General features: G+C 46.0%; 1 protein-coding gene across 2 annotated transcripts; it reads left to right on the top strand.

Annotated features, from left to right (window-relative positions):
* Positions 1 to 3,491: 3,491 nt before the first annotated feature.
* On the top strand, positions 3,492 to 23,441 carry BSX (brain specific homeobox). Of its 2 annotated transcripts, none has more exons than XR_007478720.1 (3): positions 3,492 to 3,634; positions 20,865 to 21,061; positions 22,136 to 23,441. XR_007478720.1 is itself a non-coding variant. In XM_004280691.3 (3 exons), the coding sequence occupies exons 1-3, from the start codon at positions 18,607 to 18,609 to the stop codon at positions 22,373 to 22,375; spliced, it is 699 nt and encodes a 232-aa protein (XP_004280739.1). In that variant the 5' UTR covers positions 15,398 to 18,606; the 3' UTR covers positions 22,376 to 23,441. The 2 variants fall into 2 exon arrangements, 1 of the variants encoding a protein (XP_004280739.1); XM_004280691.3 differs by lacking the exon at positions 3,492 to 3,634 and adding an exon at positions 15,398 to 18,868.
* Positions 23,442 to 23,799: the final 358 nt, after the last annotated feature.

The following is a 23,799-nucleotide window of genomic DNA, read 5'->3' as shown; positions in this document are numbered from 1 at the left end:
CACTATCACCATCATATAGTAACTGAATAAAAATCTTTAATACCAAAGACATTTCTTCCCCCCCAACTTTTTTTTTTTTTTTGGCTGCATTGGGTCTTTTTTGCTGTGCGCAAGCTTTCTCTAGTTGCGGTGGGCGGGCTTCTCATTGCGGTGGCTTCTCTTGTTGCGGAGCACGGGCTCTAGGCGCGCAGGCGTCAATCGTTGCGGCGCGCGGGCTCAGTAGTTGCGGTGTGCATGCTCTAGGGCATGTGGGCTTCAGTCGTTGTGGCATGCAGGCTCTAGAGCACAGGCTCAGTAGTTGTGGCGCATGGGCTTAGTTGCTCCACAGCATGTGGGATCTTCCTGGACCAGGGATTGAACTCGTGTCCCCTGCATTGGCAGGTGTATTCTTAACCACTGCGCCACCAGGGAAGAAAGACCCTTTAATACCAAATACATTTAATAAGAATGATCCTTTAAGTAAAATATGTTCAGCTTTTTAAAAAACTCACTTTTTCCCCTCAACTCATTGCATTACGATTTGCTCCAGTTTCCCCTCATACTGGCAAGAATGTGCCCAATTTAGAAGGAGATGTTGCTCTTTTTCTCTTTAAAGGGTATCTTGGATCCAAGGACCAGCCTAGAAAAGGGACCATCTTTCCCAGAGAAGATGGAGAAAATCTTCAGGCAGCCAGGCCCCTGGGACATCCTTCCTTCACAGGGCTGAAAATCCACAAATGGTACAGCCCTCCCCCAAACAAAACAAAACAAAGACCAAGTAGCATGACTCCCATTCTACAGAGGAGAAAACACGCTTCAGCCACTTGTCCAAAGTCATATGGCTCATATGTTTTCCAGTGTCTGAGCCCAGATCTCTCTGCCTCTAAGATCTCAGAAAGGAAACATCTCTTCTGGGATGTGGCCTAAGGACTGTGAGCATGTTTCCATGCAGCGTCTGATGGACCATAGGGTTGAATGTTCTTTGGTGGATCATCTGGTCCAGAGATTCCCAACCTTAAACATGATAGATCCGTGAACATTTTAATTATATACTTTGATTTTTTCCAAGGAAAAATATTTTTTTTAAAAACCCCCAAACCTGACACTACTAATACCATTTCAGCAAAGAAAGGATATTTTAATGCTAGGAGAATAGGAAGGAAATAATTCATTCATTCAACAAATATTTATCAAGTGCCCATTACATACAGGTATTCTGGGTGTTGGTGAAAAAACAGAGAATGAGAATAGCAAAGTCCTTGTCCTCTTGGATCTGACGTTGCAATAACAATCTCCGTTCTTTAAGTGAAATAAATTTAACTCTATGAAAGATTCTTCCAGTGTTCTTATTGTTCTCTTTTCATCTTAATCAGTAAAATCCTTGTGTGGCAGCACTGGTCCACAGACCAGCATTTGGGAATTCTGCATCTAATGCATTTGTCTGTTTCCAGGGACAGAGCCCTGAAGTTACCTCAGACAGAAGAAAATCAAATCAAAATTTAGATGCTGTCTGGATTCTCACAGGGCTCAAATGGGAAACGGGGCATGGCTTTGTACACCACTGGGTGGCATGAGCCAGGTTTCCACGAGTGCAACTTCTGACGCTTTGGTTTTATCGGTAAAGTGGCGATGTCCGCCTCACTTTGCCTGCTTTTTCTACACCTTCACGGATAACTCTGGAAACCCTCCAAAGCATTCCAAACACCTTTCCATCTCCCAGTTCATTGAAGCTCATTAACAGCGCTGGGAGGCTAAGTTCATTTCTCAAACAGGGAAATTGAGCCCCAGGAAGAGGTCACCTGGCAAGGCAGAGATGGCTTTAGGACCAATCCCAGCTCTTCTGCTTTTCATCCATGGATCTACTCATGGGACAAGTCAGAGTTATCTCTGTTCAGAATAGAAAAGGCCAGAAGCATCTCCAGGCCTCTGTACCAACAGCCTTGTTTGTTTCTTCCCCCCAACTGTTTGGGTTCTACCTCTTCCAAATCACCCTTCCCACTCTGCCTGAAGCAGTGACCTAGGAGTTCAGGGTAACGGGTTTGCATGGCTAGTATCTCTTACTTGCTGAGCTATCCAGCAGGCTTGGAAATGGCAATAAAATTACTCAAATACTGGGACATACCTGGTGGCGCAGAGGATAAGACTCCATGCTCCCAATGCAGGGGGCCTGGGTTCAATCCCTGGTCAGGGAACTAGATCCCACATGCGTGCCACAACTAAGGAGCTGGCGAGCCACAACTAAGGAGCCCTCCTGCTGCAACTAAGACTCAGCACAACCAAATAAATTTTTTTGTTTGTTTTTTGTGGGGTTTTTTTTGCGTTTTGTTTTGTTTTTTCTGTGGTACATGGGCCTCTCACTGTTGTGGCCTCTCCCTCTGCGGAGCACAGGCTCCGGACACGCAGGCCCAGCAGCCATGGCTCATGGGCCCAGCCACTCCGCAGCATGTGGGATCGTCCCGGACCGAGGCACGAACCCATGTCCCCTGCATCGGCAGGCGGACTCTCAACCACTGTGCCACCAGGGAAGCCCTGTTTTTTGTGTTTTTTTAAAAAATATTTATTTATTTATTTGGCTGCATCGGGTCTTAGTTATGGCATGTGGGCTCTTTCATTGCAGCACGGGCTCTCTAGTTGTGGTGCACAGGCTCAGTAGTTGCAGCGCGCAGGCTCCAGAACATGTGGGCTCTCTAGTTGTGGCACGCAGGCTCTAGAGTGCACGGGCTTAGTTACCCCATGGCAAGTGAGATCTCAGTTCCCCAACCAGGGATTGAACCCATGTCCCCTGCATTGGAAGGCAGATTCTTAACCACTGGACCACCAGGGAAATCCCAATAAATAAATATTAAAAAAAAAAACTCAAACACACTGAAAAAGTGTCCCTGAGAGAGGGCACAGTGAAGAGGTAGGAGCAAAGGAGGAGAAGCAGGCCTGAAAGTCTGAGGTTGGAAGGCTGTTCAAGGAGCTCCCCAGGCCACCAAAATCCTCAAGGTGGAAATGAGAAGGCCAGGGTCCTTGCCAAGCTTGACAGTTGGAAAATAAACACTGAGCTTCCCCTACTCTGTGTGAGCTTGGTTAAGTTTGCTTTAGAGAAAGGAAAGTCTGGCTGGGATCTTCAAGCAGCATCCTGTCTCTCCTCTGGCCTCCAGGCAGGCCTGCGTTGCACCAGTCCTGGTGAGTGCCATTGGACTGCACTCCCCTCCCTCCAGCCAGGGCTGTGCAAGCCCTCAGCCCCCTCCATGCAAACTCCTGCTCTTCCCAGTGACCTTCCATGGAAGCTTCCTTGGCCGATGAGAGCGTGGGCCTTCACAGGCCTAACCTTGTTAACGCTCATTCTACTTTCTTCTTTAAGTATGGAATTCATTCTCAGTCACTGGTGCTATTGCCACGGAGAAGGGTGACTGGGTGACCATACAAAACAGTGCCTGATACCAAGATCTTTCTGTTTGGTGCTGAGAAGTGTGAAGGAATTTTCTGAGGGAGATGCATCTCTTTTTATTTTGTTTTTTAGGCAAAGGCTAAAAATGAATTCGTGGTTCCTGAGCCCATAACAACTGCAAATGAAATGAAGAATACCAGGAAGCATGGCTGGGATGGGAGAAACATCCTTGGAATGAATGCTTGGCCACGGATGATCTCCAACATGCACAACCAAGAGGTGATTTCTTTTGGTAGAATATTTTATTATTTTTAATTGAAATATAACTGACATGTTACGTTATATTAGTTCAGGTGTACAACATAATGGTTCCATATTTGTATATATTGCAAAATGATCACCACAAGAGGTCTAGTTAACATCCATTACCACACATAGTAACAAATTGTTTTTCTTGTGATGAGAACTTTTAAGATCTACTCTCTTAGCAACTTTCAAATGTACAAAACAATGTTATTAACTATAGACACCATGCTGAAGAGGTCACCTTTTATATATAGCATTTATTATGCTATTTAATATATATGTCCAAACATGCGATGAGCTTAGTTTCTGCTGTCAATAAGTGTTGGATCAATTAGTTAATCAATGAGTGAATACAATCTGTATTTCTATCCAGCATTATTCAGACCACATGTGGAATATTATGTTCAATTCAAGGCAGGCTCTGTTTTAAAGTTCAGAGATCCATAGTGGTGAGAGGGCTAAAAAATGATGTGTTACAAGGAGCAGTGCAAGTTCTGGGATATTTATTCTGGGAAAGAGAATACTCAGAGAAAACAGTAGAGCTTTGGAATGTTTGTTTGTTTGTTTAATATTGGAAATGCTTCTCTGTAGCAGTGAGTTTTCTTCTATGTGATTCTGGTGGTCAGAACAGGGATCCGCAGTACAGGTGACATGGAAGTAAACTGAGCCTTCATAAGAGGGAGTCATCGAACGGTCTCGGATCTTTTAGGTGGGAGGCCTACTTTGGGTAGAGGTTGGACAAAATATCTGGTAATTCCCTTTCCTGTTATAAAATTATACTACATATATGTATATGTGTGTGTGTAGCATATGGGTCTCCTGTACCCAGACATAGGTTTTTGTTTGTTTATTTTTATTATTTTTTTTTTGCGGTACGCAGGCCTCTCACTGTCGTGGCCTCTCCCGTTGCAGAGCACAGGCTCTGGACGTGCAGGCTCAGCGGCCATGGCTCACGGGCCCAGCCGCTCTGCGGCACGTGGGATCTTCCCGGACCGGGGCACGAACCCGTGTCCCCTGCATCGGCAGGCGGACTCTCAACCACTGCGCCACCAGGGAAGCCCTGTTTATTTTTATTAATGGGTAAATGTAGGTAAGACCATTTATTCTCTGAAAGTACACTATTTAAAGGAATGTGAGTATGGTCATACGTAGATATGCATGTAAAGATGCAGAAGCACATAACAGTGTTTCCTAATTTTTATTAAACACCACGTGCTAACCACTAACCACTTTCCATGCATTGTCTCATTTAAAGCTCCCAACCATCCTGTGAGGAGGTGGGACCATTTATTTATGTCCCCATTTTACAGATGGGACAAAGACTCTGAGAGGTCCCAGATAACACACCCAAGGGCACACAGCCAGGTAGACTTGGGTTGAGCATCCAGGAGCGTCTGATGATCAGCCTCATAAAAGAGGATCTGTGGGCTTCCCTGCTGGCGCAGTGGTTGAGAGTCTGCCTGCCGATGCAGGGGACACGGGCTCGTGCCCCGGTCCAGGAAGATCCCACATGCCGCGGAGCGGCTGGGCCCGTGAGCCATGGCCGCTGGGCCTGTGCGTCCGGAGCCTGTGCTCCGCAACGGGAGAGGCCGCAGCAGTGAGAGGCCCACGTACCGCAAAAAAAAAAAAAAAAAAAAAAAAGAGGATCTGTGATTTGTATTTAAACACAGACACACATTCTGAGACTGTGCATTTAGTACAGAGACCACATACATACCTGCTGTCGTCCTATTTAGTCATTGGCTCATGGGACAGCGGGACTGCAGAGTGGGTGGTGTAGCTTCTCTTCTGAGTGATGAGCTCTCCCCACCTCCTTCAGGATCTGCGTACCTCAACTTCAAGGAGCCCAAAGGCCCATGGCTGGGCTGGCCAGGCTGGGCCATGATGTTGGTCTGGGGTTTCCCTGCCATGGCCCATCAGAATAGAAATAACCTCAGGTTTCTTTAGTTGAAGCAAATGAAGTTTTCTGTGCCTTATTTCATTTTGGTTTTTGTGTGTTTTGTGTGCATATGTGCACATACACATGGGTTCTTGTTTTTATTTTCCTAATGGACGAAGTTGGCATGGGAGAAGCTGAGCTCTCTGCAGCAGGCAGAAGCCTCCCAATGAATGAGGATGGTTAAATGAAAGGAGACGCTTTTCATAATTTGTCTCAAACAATCACTTAATGGGCGCAGGAAATTTCTGCGAAATGGGTGAATAGCGTAGGTCCATTTTATCAGCCCCTTAATGAAGTAAAGCCCGCTGGCTTTTAAGACCCAGGCAGCAAACAAAAAGTGGTCTTTATCCTCACACACCAAATCTGTGCGTCAGTAAAGTGCAGGCCCTGACAGGAATTTCAATTATTTAATCAAAAAGAAAATGAAAGAGGTCTTAAGTGTTGTGATTCGAAGACAGCCTTTTCATAGACCAATCTAGTGTGTGCTCACATTGAATATGAAGCAAAATGGGAAGGAAATGAAGGCAGCTTCGGTTTAAATCATGTGATTGCAAATAGTAAATTAGTTTCTCGATGTTTTCATTTAAGTGTTTAAGTGGAAGGTTTTATTCCTAATGTAGTGTAGTGACACAGAACAGAACCCGCGCGGACTCCAGCCTCGCCGTCCTCGTTTGGGGATGCATTTACGCTGGGGCGGGAGAGGGGGGAAGGGAGGCCAAGATGGAGAGAGAAAGGGAAGGGGGCCTCAGTCACGTTGAGATGCTTTTGTTTCAAATTGCTACCGAAGTAGCTTTCACAGCAAACTCATTAATCGAGCAGATGAGTAACGTCTGTTGAAAATGTACTAAGCGAAATGCATTTAATTTGGAAGGGAAATCAGGAACTGCATTAGTCAGAGCATTTAAATGGCAACATTATCCATTCGCCTGTTGTTTTGTTTGATGCGGGCTCACTGAGTTTGTTCTTCAGGGATAAGGGTTGGTAAAACTGGTCGGCATTGAACTTCAGAGAAAACATGCCCCTCTGGCTTTCAAAGGCTTCTGGGTGGTTTTGCTGGGGCTCAGACGAGAGCCTGCTGTTGGCATGGGAGAGCATGTCACAGGAATCTCTCGGGTAAAGTACTAATTGGGTTGGACTGAGTTGACCTCTGGCTGATGCAACAAGTAGCTGGAGGTCATTTCTTTGCAAATGAGCATCCCTTTGTGTTTGTAATTAGCTTTGATTATTCGGCTGGGGGCTTGCAGCTGTGCGGGAGATCAGGCTCTGGGTTCACTCCATAGAACAACAGTGAGTGGACTTTTAATATCAAATTAAGCACTAGGGCTTGGCATCTCTGAGGGTTAGACCCGCCAGCGTCCCTCCTGCAGCCCACAGTGAGAGGAGTATTACGGTGAATGTGTCTTTAACTGGCACTGTCTTGGCTCTGCTAGGATTACTCACCCTCGTGTATGTTTCAGTTTCATTCACCCAAAGTCCCACCTCCTCCATAAAGTATTCCTTGCCTACCTCAGGCCAAGAGATCTTTTTTTTTCTAGACTCCTAGAAAGCTTTTGGTCTATGTTTCTGTGATGCTTTCTGGACACTTGATACTGAGCATACACTAACTTACCGTTGCCCAACTTTCTTTTTATGGTTGAATGGTATTTTTGCTCTTTCTTTTCATTATGGAAATTTTCAACAAATAGAAAAACAAAGAAAATAGTATAAGTATCTTCCAAGTACTGATCACTAAATTTTAACAATTATTTACCTCTTGTCATATTTATTTCATACCCCCTGACCCAGCCCCTGCGATTTACTTACATTTCTCCATTATTCTAAAAGTATTTTTTATGATTGGTGCGTTCAAAGCAGGATCTAATCAAGGACCACACATAGTGTTTGACTTTGTGTCTTAAGTCTCCAGTCCTCACTTTATTTTTATTTTCCTTGTGGCATTGCCTTTTTGAATGAAATGGGTAATTGTCCCATGGAATCCTGGATCTCCTGGATTTCTCTCACTGCTTCTATGCAGTATAGTTTAGCTTGCTTTTGTATCCTGCGTATTTTCTGTAACTTAAAGTTGGATCTAAGCCTGATTGGGTTCAGGTTCAACATGTGGCAGGGATACTTTACAGGCAATGACGTGTGCTTCACGTAGCATCACAACAAGGGCACGTGTGATGTCTGGTTGTCCCACCATTAGGGGTGCTAAGATGGATCACTGGATTGTAATGTTGACAGCCTGATGGCACAATATAAAGTTACATTTCCTTGTTTGTAAACAGCAAGTAATCGGAAGGGTATTACTTTGGTGCCATTAACAAAACCCAGTTTCCCTATTTCACAGCAAGTGAGAGCCAAGGATGTGCATTAGAGTTTCCCGTTTTCTGCAGCACCTCATAGGAAGAGATGTAGTCATATTAAAAAATACTGGTTGAAGGTATGAATGAATGAATGGATGGACACATGAGGTTCTGAGTGAATAAAGTGAAAAACTTAACATAATGAGAAATTCTGCAAACCCACCTGTGAAATATAAAACTAAGCTAATTATGTTTACTTTGCTGTATAACTTGGAGAGAATATATTAAAGCATGTAATACAATGCCAATCACAGAGTAAATGCTAGAAGCTATTATCCTTAATAATAATTAACATTTTCATCCTGCTTGACAGTTTTGAAAGATCTTTTGCATATTTTCCTCATAAAATAGTCCTACAATAGTCCTCCGAGGTAGGTGACATTATCCCCACTTTGCAGATAGAGTAACTAAGGCCTTCAAGGGTTAAGTGACCTAGTAAACACAAGAGTATTTTCCTTAGATCAGTTGCATGAGAATTACCTGGGGCTCTCTGATGTGCTACAGAAAAAAGTATACACTGATACTATCTTTATGGGGTACAATTTGGCAAAGCCAGTGAGAATTACAAACTTGATCCAGCAATTTATCATCTAAGAATTCCTATAGACATACTTGCCTATGTGCAAAATAATATATGTGTATGGTTATTTATTGCATTTATTGCAGCATTGTTTGTAATAGCAAAAGACTGGAAACATCCTAAATATCTTATTATCATCGAAGGGGACTAGTTAAATAAAATCCTGGTCGTCCATAAATGTTATAATGTGCAACCAAAAAAAAGTTATGTAGAAAAACCAAAATGCAAAAGAATTTGTATAAAAAGAGAAAGGGGGCTTCCCTGGTGGCGCAGTGGTTGAGAGTCCACCTGCCGATGCAGGGGACATCTTCCCGGTCCGGGAAGATCCCACATGCCGCGGAGCGGCTGGGCCCGGGAGCCATGGCCGCTGAGCGTGCGCGTCTGGAGCCAGTGCTCTGCAACGGGAGAGGCCACAACAGTGAGAGGCCCACGTACCGCAAAAAAAAAAAAAAAAAAAGAGAAAGGATGTGTGTATGTGAAAGGAAAAAATTATATATATTACATAATATTTATATTTCACTTATACATTTATTTATTAATTCACAAAATGTATTGGGTGGCTGGAAGAATGGGATGGGAAAAATTTTCACTTTGTAACTTCTATGATTTTTCACTTTGCATTATTTGAATATATTTCCTATAGAAAAAAATGATACGTAATCTAGTTGGAAAAACAGAACCTGGCCGTAAAAAGAGACAAAACATATCAATGTAGTATTTAGCCTATTCCAAAAGCTCAATGAATAGAATATCTGCTAATTGCATGGTGATTAAATACTGTGGACCAGAGTGGTTTTCTGAGGGAAAAGGGTATGAACTGGATCTAGATTTGAATGGAAATTATCTACGTAGTTGGGAGGTGATAAGGATGATCCTTCCCAAAAGAAGACAGATGAAAGCAATTTTTAATAATCAAGTTTTGCGAGGCTAAGACCTCAGAGTACAAAGTGGAGGCCCTGTTTTAGTTTAGTTTTGAAGAGATTTCCCTACATCTGCCAGTCCGTATTTCTTTCCCCCCCCAAAATCACATGGTAGTTTTTTAAAAAGCACATGGTATTACCACACCATCTTGAGGGGCTGCCCACCTTCCAGCCAATAAGGAGGGCTCTGGTAACCTGCACTAAATTATTCTCTTACCTGGTAACTGTCAAATAATACTGCAGTCAATTATAGAAATATTTTCGTGTCAATTTTGGGGGATTCCAATACTGGAAAATATTAAAGACACAGTAGATAAAATTAAATCCATGGCTTAAAAGTGGAGGCAAGATATATACGTATGAGAAAAAGCCTCCAAATGCACACTCACGTTTTTATAAGGTACATGTTCAATAAATGTTTGCAGATGTAAACTGAACAAATCACAGAGCTCTTGGCTTCACTGTCTCCCAATATAATTTTCTCTCCTAGTTACAGTTGAGCCTGCATCATCTCAGTGATGAAAATATTTTGCTAATTAAGTAAAATGCACAGAGAATCTCTTGGTTGGTTGTTCGTTTTACATGTTTTTAGTTTCATGTGTTGAGGTGTGTGTGTATTTCAAGAGGAAATAAGGCTTACACTTTTCCGAAATGTCTTTGTTCCCTGCACTTCTCTACCCTATCTCTCCAAACCACCTCACAGGGAGCCTAGCAAAGGTAAGGTACCTGGTAGACACTCAGTAAGTAGTCTTTGTATGATTGGTTCTCCCCACCCTCCACCAGAAGAAAATAGAGCTGGTGTGGATATCATGTTCTAATTTAATGTTTTCAAACCCTGTCTGGGGCAAAGTAGGAACACGAAGAGTGCAGCCATCCAATAAGAAGGCATCATCTTTCTCAAAATCATCTTCAAGGTATCTTCTAGAGCTAAATAGCTATTCCCCATTTGTATCCAGGAGACTACTCCCTCATAGCTTGTACTCATCACCACCTTCCCAATACATTGTTTTTTTTTTCTTGACAAGAAACTCTTCCTAAGATTACATAAGCCTGCTTTTATGTAGCGACACGGTGTTGGATTCATTATTCACTCATGTCCGTGTAGCCCTAGGGTTCCAGTATTGATCATCTGCGCTTGCTTTTATCACCACCAGCATCACCACTACCACCATCTCCATCAGCACGACTGTCACCATAACCACCACCACCACCTGCAGTATCACCATCATCATCACCAGTAGCAGGGCCACTTATTAAGCATTAGCTGTGTGCCAGGCACTGAGCAAAATGCATTACATATATTACCTTTTAAAAATTGAGATGCAGGAATTCCCTGGCGGTCCTGGGGTTAGGACTTGGCGCTTTCACTGCTAGGGCCCCAGTTCCATCCCTGGTCGGTGAACTAAGATCCCACAAGCCACACGCAGCAGCGCAGCCTAAATAAATAAAATTGAGACGTAAGTGACACACAGCCATTACCTTAAATTCTCTCCAAAACTACACTATGAGATACAACTATTGTCCCCATTTTACAATGGAGAGCAATAGAGCTTAGAGGGATTAAACAAAATTTCCACAGTCATACAGCTAGTATTCAGCAGTGATGGAGCCAGATCTCTAATCTCAGTCTGTCTGACTCTAAACCCTGTTCTATTTTCAACTGGTTATGTATACTGCCCTCAACATCTTGAAATGTGTGTGTGTGTGTGTGTGTGTGTGTGTGTGTGTGTTCATATTCCAAAGTTAAAACTTTAAAACATCCTTTCTGGTTCTAGTTATTACAGGTCATGGTATGAATTTATAAATCCTCCAATGAGAAGATTTGGGGAGATTGCGCTCTTAAATCAAGGGCGATAGTTTCAAGTTCCATTCCAGATGAGAAATAAGCAGCACCTATTATTGCTTTACTTGTCTATTTTTCAAAGATAATGTGGTTGGAATGAAGAGAGTATGGACACTGGGGTCAGATAAACCTGAGTTCAAATCCTAGCGTACAAAGCTGAATGATCTTGAGCTCATGACTCTACCTAAGTGATCTTCTGTTTCTTTGTATGTAATAAGGAAGAGTTGTGATACTCAAATGAGAAGGCAGAGCAAAATATATGATGTATAATATAAATGCAAGAAGTTCACCTCATTATCCATAGTGCCATCATTGAAATTGCTAAAAAACATTCTTCAAAGACTTTCCTTAAGTGATTAAATCGATATTATTCTTAATTTATGGATGAGAGTGAGGTGTGTGATCAACTTTGAAATCACGTATAGTTTATATGAAAATAAAGACTTGCAGAACTTTTACTAAGGAATAAAAGTTTCATGTCCCTTATAGGCAAATATCAATTAAAAACAACTATGTTCTAATTTGGGTCCAGTAACTTATGGAGAAAAACTAAAATCATAATAAAAATAATGTAGTGAATTTTGATTTGAACATTTTGGGGTTAAAGTAAAATAATTCCTTTTTCTTTTATATTTTAATTTTAAAATGACTTTTGAGTAAATATTACATTCATATGATTCTTACTCAAAAGATACAAAAAGGGCAATTAGGGAAAAACCTACTTCCCATCAAGTCCCCAGGACCTCAGTCCCTAATGGCAACTAATGCTATGAGTTTCTTTTGTATCTTTCCAGAGGTATATATAGAATATGTAATCAAATTTGTGTAGTTTCCCCCATCCTTCCCCCTTTAAAACAAATGTTAGCATACTTTGCTCTTTTCACTTAAAAATACATCCTAGAGTTCCTTTTGTTCTGGGTTTGTGTAATTTACCCATGATGTGCAAATCATATCTGTTGGATAAATTACAATGTGCATTTGTAATTTTGATATATATTACCAAATTGTTCTCAATGGAGATTGTACAAATTTGCATTCCTTGCATCAATATATGAGAGTGATTCTTTCCCCCACAGCTTTGCCAACAGAGTGGGCAATTAGATTTAAAAAATTTTTTATTCGACAGGTTAATGATGTCTCAGTGTAATCTATTATTAGTCTTATTTTTAGTATTATTGTTAGCATCTTTTAAAATGCTTAACAGCCATTTATTTATATTTTCTTTTTGGTGAACTCTTTCAATCCTTTGCCCAGTTTTAAATTGTACTCTTGATTTTTTTTATTGATTTGTAGGAACTTTTTATATATAAGGAATTATCCTTGTGTCTGGGATATGAGTTGCAAACACTTTCTCCCAGTTTATTGTTTGTCTTTTTCCTTTGCTTATGATAACTTTTGCCATGCAGAATTTTTAAAAATTAGTTAATTTTTTAATCAATGTTTTCTTCTCTGACTTCCAGGTTTTTATGTTATACACAGATTATCTACCATCTTGGTCACTGTAAGACAAATTCAATATTATTCTCTCTTTTTTTTAATGTATTTATTTATTTATTTATTTATTTATTTATTTATTTATTTATTTATGGCTGTGTTGGGTCTTCGTTTCTGTGCATGGGCTGTCTCCAGTTGTGGCAAGCGGGGGTCACTCTTCATCGCAGTGCGCAAGCCTCTCACTATCGCGGCCTCTGTCGTTGCAGAGCACAGGCTCCAGATGCGCAGGCTCAGTAATTGTGGCTCACGGGCCCAGTTGCTCCACGGCATGTGGGATCTCCCCAGACCAGGGCTCGAACCCGTGTCCCCTGCATTGGCAGGCAGACTCCCAACCACTGCGCCACCAGGGAAGCCCAATATTATTCTCTTACAGTGACAACATTTGTACCTCCCATTTATTTGGTCCACTAACTTGATTGCATTACCAATGAGAGTTTAAAGAATAAATATCATAAATATCAATCTGTTTCATGAACAGTATTCTCAAACAAAATATAAACGGCCCAGCATTTTAACAAAACATACCAAATATTTAGTTCCATGTACATAGTCCTTTTGGAAATGTTTACAAATTTCTATACCCAATAATAGAGTTTGAAAGGGTCTTACAATCTCTAACATTAGAAATTCACATTGTATTATGGTAGCAATTCATGAACTTTTATTTTTAAAACTATGCATACTAATTTTGTATTGTTTAAAGTACATTGTGCTAGTAGGTGCTAAATTTAAAATCTGACATAGAATTTGAATAGTTTGGAATGGGAGAAAAGAATACTTAAAAGACATTTTGTTAGCTTATTGGGTTTTTTTCCTCTGGTAATATACTTGGCTACTCTTCTAGGGACTCAGTGAGGAAATGGTGGAATACTAATAAGAAACCTATTCAAACATCATTCTTATTCTACTATATGCCTCTTAGAGTATTAAGAAATGATAGGTAATCTCTCGTATTTCAAACCTTTAACTTCAGGTGTCTTTTTTCTGTCACTTTTTGAAGCATGTTTTGCATTGAGATGCCAAAGGCAGCATAGAAAGCTTAAAGAAAGAAATAAAATGAAAGTTTTTTAACTCTTCAGACTGACCTTGTCCTGAACGAGCAAACCGGATAGAGTTAGTCCTCCTTATGTTAGGAATATTGTGATCTGAATACCCTATTCTTGAATGTGTTCTCAGAGAATTCACATCCTAATTTTCAGTGTAAAAGCACTATTTGAAGATGCATTTGCAGGAAGCATTCAGTGACTCCTGTTCTTTTTCTAGGCATGTCATCCACTTCGGTAGTGCTTAAAATAAAGTACTCAGATAGAAGGTAAGTTGAAACAGACAACAAGCAATATAATACAAAATGTTATGAGTAAAGTGTGTTGCTCAGATCCTTCTAAAATACATTTCTCCTTTTATTTTGAAGGCCGCAGTATAGGCACCTTGGCTAATGGAATCAGTCTCTTCCTTTGATCATCAATAGGGTTATCTTTTCGGAAAACTAAGTCCCAGTTCAGATGACAGTTTTAGATGAGGCTGACATGAAAGAGAGAAGGCCTGTTTAATTATCAGCTCCCTGAAAAACATGTATTTTCTCTCTTGAAATTAATAATTCTTCAGATGAAACCATAAACAGGAGCTCGATCGGGTCTTGTGGGTTGGGTGGGGGAAAATTTATTTGATCCTTAACTTTTGCTCAGAGCAGCGAAGGGGATCTGATTTGACGCGTCTGCCTTGCATACGGTTATAGCCTGCTGGCTCCAGGTGATCAATTTCGGTCAAATGAGAATGAGAAATAAATGTAACGAGATTGCATTTATTTAATCTCCTAAAGCTTGGTGAAAGCTTGCGAAGACAGGTAGTGAGTACCCTGGAAGATAGTAGATGCTCAATGAACGTTCACAATAATAGAATATAGTGGATAGATGAAGGGCAAGTATTGAGAATGTGCTAGGCTGGCTTCAGCAACTGCTTTCCATTTTTTAAAAATTTACTTATTTATTTTTGGCTGCATTGGGTCTTCTTGCTGCACGCTGGCTTTCTCTAGTTGCGGCGAGCGGGGGCTACTCTTCATTGCAGTGTGCGTGCTTCTCATTGCGGTGGCTTCTCTTGTTGCGGAGCACGGGCTCTAGGTGCGCGGGCTCAGTAGTTGTGGCTCACGGGCTCTAGAGTGCAGGCTCAGTAGTTGTGGCACGCGGGCTTAGTTGCACTGCAGCATGTGGGATCTTCCCGGACCAGGGCTCAAATCCGTGTCCCCTGCATTGGCAGTCGGATTCTTAACCACTGTGCCACCAGGGAAGCCCTGCTTTCCATTTTCTATGTGTGTCTACCTACATTGGAAAAGGGTAAAAGGAATTATGGCAATTTACTAGACACATGCTGTCCAATAGGTAACCATTTGCCATATGTGGTTATTGAGCGCTTGAAATGTGGCTAGTCTGAACTCCTGAACTGAGATGTGCAGTAAGTGTAAAATACACAGTGGATTTTGAAGGTTTAGTATAAAAAAAGGAATGCAAAAAAAAAATCTCAATGATACTTATATCGATTATATGTTGAATAATAATATTTTTGATATATTGGAGTTAAGTGAAATACATTACTATTTCTCCTGTTTCCTCCTACTTTTTAAACGTGACTAGTAGAAAAATTTAAATGACTTATGTGGCCTGATTTATATTTTTATTAGACATCGTTGGTCTAGACTTTAGAGATAATCTAGGCAATGAAATATTTCTGCTTTTAAGGGGCAAACTGTTTGCAAGCTATATAAAAATATGACATTTACTCCTTACCTGGGCTGGCGGGAGTGGAGGGAAGAGGGAGGCCTGTTGGATCTGGAATGCCTCTTCCTTCTACCCTAAGACTTACCCGAATTGATTCTCAAGATGGGGCTGGGCACCTTGGGGGCATCCTTCACCCCACCGGGGAAGAAGGATGGGCCAGGCCAGAGCGCCAGCATCGTAGAGAAACGTGCCAGCTTTCTTCACCTCGCGATTTCCCCGAGGGTCTGGGTCGTAACTCTTAGAGGAATGTGAGGCCGGGACCCGAAAGGAACTTCTCCAGGACAAGCCCCGCGTGCACAGCCTGCCCCTTGCGCTGTGCTCAGGCCCCATAGCCCCCTTGGCGAGCCTAGCTGGGATTATCTGAGTGCGCTGGGATAAGGGGTTCTCCTTAATGGACAAGGGTGGCGACCGAGGAATCCCTGTCTCTGCCTCACTTCCGATCCCCCTGTTCCTGCCTCCGCGCCCCCAGGGGCCTGCATTGGTGCGGACGGCGGGGTCGCACTCTCTCAGCCACGGAGCTTGGTTTCCCAGCATCGTTGAAAGGGGAGAGGGAAGGAAAACTCCCTTAGTCCTGGAAGTCCTTCCACTTCCCAGAGCTGTCCAGTTTCCTCCCTCCGTCTCTCACTTCCTAGGTTCCCACTGGGGCGGAGGCGGAGGCTGGAGAGCCGGACTCCCAAGGGAAAGTCTCCCTCGGCAGTGCTGGGCTCTTGGGCAGGCGGGTTCTGGCATGAGCAGAAGTAGAGAAAGGGGAGCGTGGGCAGTCGGCCCCTCCTCCCGCGCGTCTTGGCCAGCGAGCAGGGCCTGGGGAGATAGCCTTAGCTTTGGGGGACAGCAGAGAATGTGAAATAAAAGTATATGAAATAAGGGGGAGGGTAAGGACTGAGCAGGCTGTCTACCCCGCCCCTTCCCTTCCCTCCTCGGGTCCCTCGAACACTCAGGGGGACGTGTAAGGATGAATTCTGAGAAAGGGTTTGTAGCGCCTTGGCTCCAAGGTAACTGCTACCCAAAGGCGTTTTTTACTGCCCCTGGTCCCAAGGGACATTCAGTAACCTTGTCATTTCTGTTTCTGAGGCAGAAGTTAGTCCCTGCCCCCAGAGTGAAGCTAAAATCCCACCCCCAAGGCTGGGTGCAAATCTGTGCTCGGTCTGTGTAGGGATGGAGCGCGCCGGCTCGGGAAGGCTCTCTACAGAGGCTACTTCTGGTTGTAAACCCGCCACGCCCTCAATAGCCTCTAATCCTTTAGGGTCTTAGGAGACAGGATGCCTCGGTTTCCACTCACAGGAAAGAGTAAGCGCTCGCTGGCAGCAGGGTGGATGTGGGTAAAGTGTGGACAGTCCCCTCTTCACGAGTCTCCTGGGTTTTCCTTTGGTCCTGTGGGAGATGACTGGACCAGGGCTAAGGACCAAGCAACGCCCCTGGAAGTCTTCTATGTTCCCTCTCCGTGGCCACCTGCTTTCCGGTCTTCAGTTCTTACAATTATAAACTTTAAAAAGATCACATTTCTCACTCCAGGACAAAGAGTTCTGACTTCGTTTGGAGGCTTACTTGCCGAGAGCTTATTTTAAAGTTATTTCCCCCTTCGTCCTCCTTCTTCTGGCTCTCCTCATCTGTTTACCATTTACCAGTTCATCCGTATGGAATACGACGCTCCCACTTCTTGGAGCTCTGTAGTTTGGGGCCTAATTGATTCTGGTAATTAATTTGTTCTACCTGCTAGATCAGATGGAAATCCTACCCATGCGCCCAAGGATTAGCACTTGGCTTCCTAACACCTCCTCTAATTATCTAATAGCATGGGTTGTGAGGACTCAGTCTCTATTAAAACACTTTTACTATTAGCAGTGGTGATTGGAATTGTGATGATGACTAGATTTCAACAAATTAGAGCTTAAAAATGGGGAGATGGAAGAGAAGTGGCTTCTTTTAATTTCCCTGAGTTTAACATCAATAATTAGAGCAATTTTCGGAGATGTGAGCTGAAATTACCCCTGCTGTGCTGTAGATGATCACCTTAATTTTAGCAAATTGACTCCAGGGAAATAAATGTGACAGATTTGAAAAAGACAAACATTAGAAAACAAAAGATTGAGAGGGAGGAAAATGAAAAGAAAGGCTGCAAAAGGGAATGGGAAACAAAAACACAGTACAATTATTTGGGGGGGCGGCGCTAGGGCTGAAAAGGATAGTATAGCAGAAATAGCAGCCTATGTGAGCGGAATGAGGAGAAAGTAATGGAAATTTGAGAGGAGGTGGAGGCTGGCATTTAAGAGGTAGTTTTGGACATATTTACACAGATCAAATTAATTGACTAATGTAGGTATAACTTTCCTCACACCATCCTCTAAAACGGAGGTAAAGAATGTTATGATCATCATCAACGTTTTATTTATTTACCTCGACAATCCAGTCATCCCTCAGTCATCAACTTAAGGTGGGTCTAGCGGATATGGACTCTCTCCTCACTTCTCCTCTTCCCCCTGTGCTATCATTTCTCTAAAGTTTTAAAGCCCTGGCCCCAGTGCTGAAATAAGTGCTTTATTCCTGTTGCTTCGGGGCCTTTTAAATGCCTTCTGCTCTCTAAAGAGTTTGTCCGAGGGTAGAGACTTTATCTCTTTCGTTTTCTTTGAAAAACGGCCGGGAGCTAGGCAGCTCCTGCCGTGGTGGGCAGAAACTGAGGTCGAGAAACCTGGTAGGAGCAAGGACCCGGTCCGCTCGGCTGCACTCTCCCCGGGCCTGGCCGGTCGTATTCAGCACCACGGACAGCTCCCCGCCCCGCCCCGCGCCCACCGCACCCTCCCCTCTGCCTCTGGCAGCCTTGCCATTGGCTCTCCCGACTCCCCTCTCCAAGCTGCCAATTCTCCTACACTTAGACCCAACCTACCCAAGAGCTTATCTTCTTGCCTCTCCAGCGCCGGGGGTAGCCCAGGCCGAGGAGAGAGCATCAGAGATCCGAGCCTCGAGGGTGGTTGGCTCTCGACCAGGCGTGCTGAGACGCTGCCTGCTTCCTACTCGTCGTCCCCGGCCCCCGCCCTGTGGCAGGCGCTCGGTTCAAGATGAATCTCAACTTCACCTCCCCTCTACACCCGGCGTCATCTCAGAGGCCCACGTCCTTCTTCATCGAGGACATCCTGCTGCACAAGCCCAAGCCGCTAAGGGAGGTGGCCTCTGACCACTTCACCAGCTCTCTGGCCTCCCGGGTGCCTCTGCTAGACTATGGCTACCCCCTCATGCCCACACCCACCCTCCTGGCCCCTCACCCCCATCACCCTCTACATAAGGGAGACCACCACCACCCTTATTTCCTCACCACCGCGGGTAAGTAACAGGGGTCTCAAGGTATGGGGAGAGAGAGAGAGAGCACGTCTTCCAGCATAGACCCTAAGCCTGTGATGGATGAGAGGAAAGGCCAGAGCTGGCTGGGCCTGGCTAGGCTGGGCCTCCTTCCCTAAGTGACAGTGGAAGGTTGGGGATATGGCTGAGAACACAGGGAGCTCCCTTGAGGCATGCCAATCCAGGGTCACTCCTCACTTTCTATAACGGAGGAAACGTGGCAAGCCAAGAGGTAGCTGCAGATTTTGTCGATATTCTTGATGGGCAGTGTTCAGTTTCCTTTCTCTTGGTCTTCCTGGCCACTCTGGTCCATCTCTCGGTCCCCATCCCTACCTCTCCCACTCTGAGGGAGACCCCTGACTATCCCACCCCACGGAAAGGAACTCAACTTTCCAGCCCAGAAGCTCAAAAGGCTCCAGTGGGGCCAGCTCTCTCCTCCCAGGCGCTGAGCATTTGCAGGTAGACACTGCAGGGGTTTGGAAGTGAAGGAGGGTTTGGGGATATTCTGAGGACTGAAGGTTTGCGCTGGCCCGAATAAGGGAGAGAAGGTAAGGAAAAAAGAGGGAGAGACGCGGCTGCTCATTAACCCTCTTTACTCCCAACATCTAGCATTTAATTCACAATCTTGGGCTGCTGCGCTGCCCTCCTTTGCCCCTGTTGCTGATGTCTCTGGAGCCCAGAGCCAAAGTATTTTGATTTCCCAGGCATGGCAAAGAGCGGGGACCAGCCAAGTCTGGTTGGGACAGGGAGATGCGGGGAAATACCCAGGTTCCTTTTGTGCCTCTCTCTGAAAGGCCACATTCACGCTTTCTTTTCTGGCATCTTCATTCCAGACAGAATAGAATAATTCGTTGAGTCCAGATGCAGAGCGCAGCCGGAAAAACAACCCTAGTCGGGGTGGGGGCTGGACAGACGTGAGCCAGTTTGTGAAAGGTGGGCGCTGGAATCCACGACAAAAGCTAAAGCGTTTGTGAAGCGGTAAAAACCCAGACTTCGGGGCACTGGGTTGGAGGGGCAATTGTGAAGCCTGCGTCCAAGTCCGCTTCTCTGCTTTGGCTCCACCGCCGGCCAGAGACAGTCTCTTTTGCGCTGCACCCATGTTCCCGGCAAACAGTAGTGGCCAAAGCCAGAGATACCGGAAAGACTAGTTTTCTGTTTTTGCTGTTCCCCCCCTGGGATCAGCCGATATTTACGTCTGCGGCGGTTGGTCCGCTTGGTGCGTCTCAGACATGGTAAAGCTTGCGAAGGTCAGGAAAGACACGAGAAGTCTCCTGCGGCCCGGGAAAAGCGTTTCAATCCTTCTGCGTGGGGTTGGAGGGAAAGAATGAGAACTAGATGGGTCCCCAGCGCGACCCCGAGACTGATAGGAAACGTGCGAGGCGGCAATTCCCCTTCCGTTCTCGCTCAGGAGCTGCCCCGCACGTGAGAGTGTTGGCCTGTTCCCTTTGGCCGCAGGCGGGAGAGTGGAGGCGGCTCAGGGAAGAGAACGGTGTTTTTTAGTGAGGTTGGGAAGCAGGATCACATTCATGCTTCTGTCAGCCCCAGGACATCACTGGTTGTCGTCGGGGGTCTGGAGGATTGGGGGGAGGGGGGATGGTGAGGAGGAGGATAGCTGCTGGACCCTCCGACGTTTGCAAGAAAACTTCGGGAGGCGCAGCCGAGGACTCTCCGGAAGTTTCTCCAAGAAGACAGTATTTAAGGCCTCCGGATCTATTTTATAATTTTCTTTTCCGTTTTACTTACTGTTTATTGTGTGTGTGTGTGTAGATGGCCTTTCTGATAAAGATCTCCAAGCGCTATTCTTGTGATTTATTTCCCCTGCCCTGCGATTCCTGGGAGAAGCCCTGGAGAAGCCGTGGGGCGAGGCGGGGACCGGCGGGGGCACGAGGTGGAGCGGGTGCCGGGGACGAGGGTGGGGAGTGGAGCGGGGGTCGCCCGGGGAGGTCGGGCTCTGCCCACTTGACCGCTCTTCTCTCCGCAGGGGTGCCTGTCACGGCGCTGTTCCCGCACCCCCAGCACCCCGAGCTGCCGGGGAAGCACTGCCGCCGCCGCAAAGCTCGCACGGTTTTCTCGGACTCGCAGCTCTCCGGGCTGGAGAAGAGATTCGAGATCCAGCGCTACCTGTCCACGCCCGAGCGGGTGGAGCTGGCCACGGCCCTCAGCCTGTCCGAGACGCAGGTGGGCCGGAGGAGGGGGAGGCCCCATCTCCGCTCGCTCCTCTCCCCCCGACTCCTAACGCCTCTGGACCGGCCGCGGAGTTCTTGCGTGCAACGACCCCGCTCCCCTTTATTCTAGGCTTCTCCGAAGACCCGTAGTAAAAGTACCGACACCTCCAATCTCTTGTCGACTCACCGAAGCAAAATCTCTCGAGCGGGTTCTGGACACGGAGGAAAAACCCCTCGAGTGATTCTGATGCTCACTCCCCGCTTGAGAACTAGCATTTCTGTGCTTCCCCACCCATTTCTGATCAGGGCAGTAACCCGGGTCACACGTAAATCGGTAAGAGATAAGAGGGTTCTTGACCCGAGAGAAGCCCACACAAGATTTTTTTTCTTCTTTAACCTCTCTCACAGCCGCGAGTCTTCATAGCCACCCCTCCCAGCACAGACACAGACAGACACACACACACACACACACACACACACACTAATATAAGCCTCCTTTCTATTGCCCTGTCCTGAGTGGAAGGACTGTTTTCATCTTCTACCAGATGCTATTCACATGCAACCTCAAAATACCTCGCTCCACTCCCTTTCCTATTCTCTGTACCTGGAAACCCAACTTGCTGTGAAATCATAGCCCTGCCAGGCCCCAGTGATTTTTCTCTCTGATGAGAAGCAGCAAGTCTGCTTCTCATCTTGCTGTCCAGCAGTCTTGCTGGACCCGGTATTTAGATGTCACAGTCAGAGGAACGTATTCTGAACAGAAAGGAAACTTATCCACGCAGCACTTACTATTAGAAATTCTAATTAATAGCAGTATTAGTATTTACTAAACACACCCTTTTGAGCCTCATCGTTATTTCAGGACAAGTACTTCTGAGAGCTAGGATGTTTGATTCTCATTCAAGCTAAGACAATAACTTGTGAGCCACTCAGGTGTGACTTAACCCAAGGTTGGGACTGTCACAACTTCTGGATAATTCATCAGTGGATTGCGGTCTATTAAACTCCAGCAATCGCTTTTGTCTTAGCTCAGTAACCATGGGTCTGAAGGAATGACGTGATTTTCTTTGTTTCTCCCCGGAATCAGGTGAAAACGTGGTTCCAGAATCGGCGGATGAAGCATAAAAAGCAGCTGAGGAAAAGTCAAGAAGAGCCCAAAGCACCTGATGGGCCCGAGAGCCCTGAGGGCAGCCCCCATGGCCCCAAGGCCGCACCCGCCGAGGCTCGGCTGGGCCTGCCCACGGGTCCCTTCGTGCTGACCGAGCCGGAGGACGAGGTGGACATTGGGGACGAGGGGGAGCTGGGCTCAGGGCCGCACGTGCTCTGAGCCGCCGAGCTGGGGAAGGTGGGGAGGACGCAGAGGGGCGGGCCATGGACATCGGCTCCGGGAAATAAACACGACACACCTGTTAACCCTCCAACACCTGCGGGGCCTGCGCGGCGCGGCCTCCCGACCCCCTCCCCCGCCCGACCGCCAGCTCGCAGCGCCCGTGCGGGGGCGAGTGTGCGCCTGCTTGGCTCGTCCGCTCGCCCCGCGTCTTCGGCAGCGCAAACGGGAGCACGGGCTCTTGGCTCCCTAATTCGGTGGGGGACCTCTTCCCCGCCGCGACTGCAGACCCCTCGGCCCTCGCCCCTCAGCCACCTGTCCCCGCTCCGTTGGCCAGGCTCTCCACCGGACCCCTTGCCCTTCCTTGGGCAGACCGATGGGCTGCAGGTAAGGGACCGAGTGTCTGGGCCCTCCGCTCTGCGGGGATCCGGATCCGGACCTGATCCTTAACACATTCACTCCCGGACAGACTCGCGCGCCACCCGCCACTAACCTCCCACTCGCCCCCCCCCATCTCTAACTAATACAAAGGCGACTCCCTCCTTCTCAGGGCGGCGCTTCCATCCTCTGGCGTCACAGTTCCCCTCAAGAGCTCGTGGTTCTGCACCCAGGAACCCTTTTTGAGCTTGTGGTCCCCCAGGCACCCGCGCTCTTTACTCTGGTTCCCTCTCCCTCCGTCCCTGTTCTGAGCGGCGCTCACGGGAGTCGAGACACTTGGGCAGAGCAAACCCACCGAGCAATTTTGCTTCCCGGCCTTGTTGCGCGCCTGTCCAGCAACTCTTCCACGTCCCACCGGTTACTGATATTTTAAAAGCTAGCGTTCCTCGGGTTGTGTGTGGAAGTGCTCATTCTCATTGCATTTTAGGGAACTCGGAGTTTTAGCAAAATGAAACCTAAAGGGGAATACGCATCCCCTTACAAGCGTGCACCTGTTCGGGGACCCTTGAGGGGCGGCAGGAGTCCTATTGGCCCTGCGCGTTGCCCCCCTCCCTTTCCCCCTGGGAGGTCTCCTATTCTTTTCCCGGGTGTGCACTCTCTTTAGATAATAAAGGGCTCGCCTGGCAAAACTGGGAACAGACACGAGTTTCCGGGAATCGTTTGTTACCGCGACCTCCTACGCGCACGCTCCCTCCCCTCCGCCCTGGGCAGTTTCCTGTCCCCCGCAGGAATGAGCAGGGCTAATAACTTTTCCTTAACAGATTCCCGTCTCCCCGTCGCCGATTTTTCTGTTTTTAATCGTTTAATAGTCTAGAGTTCCACCTACGTGAAAAAGGTTTCTGCAAATAGTATTTTTTGACTCTGAAGTGCTGAAAGGACAGAGATCTCTTGATATTAGGAGTGTGAAATTATGGTAATGAATTGTGTGACGACACTACATACCCAGTACACTTATCAAGTATAGCAGCCGTGCCAGAGGCGACCTC

The sequence above is a fragment of the Orcinus orca genome, chromosome 8 (genome assembly GCF_937001465.1).
Source record: "Orcinus orca chromosome 8, mOrcOrc1.1, whole genome shotgun sequence".
Classification (NCBI taxonomy): domain Eukaryota; kingdom Metazoa; phylum Chordata; class Mammalia; order Artiodactyla; family Delphinidae; genus Orcinus; species Orcinus orca.
This window is presented reverse-complemented; position numbering and strand designations above follow the sequence as displayed.

What these genes read in the sequence shown, in the direction of transcription:
- BSX (XM_004280691.3), top strand. Translation starts at nt 18,607, where the DNA reads ATGAATCTCAACTTCACCTCCCCTCTACACCCGGCGTCATCTCAGAGG. An exon ending in TTATTTCCTCACCACCGCGG is followed by an intron (nt 18,869 to 20,864) that starts GTAAGTAACAGG and finishes TTCTCTCCGCAG; the next exon opens with GGGTGCCTGTCACGGCGCTG. An exon ending in TCAGCCTGTCCGAGACGCAG is followed by an intron (nt 21,062 to 22,135) that starts GTGGGCCGGAGG and finishes CCCCGGAATCAG; the next exon opens with GTGAAAACGTGGTTCCAGAA.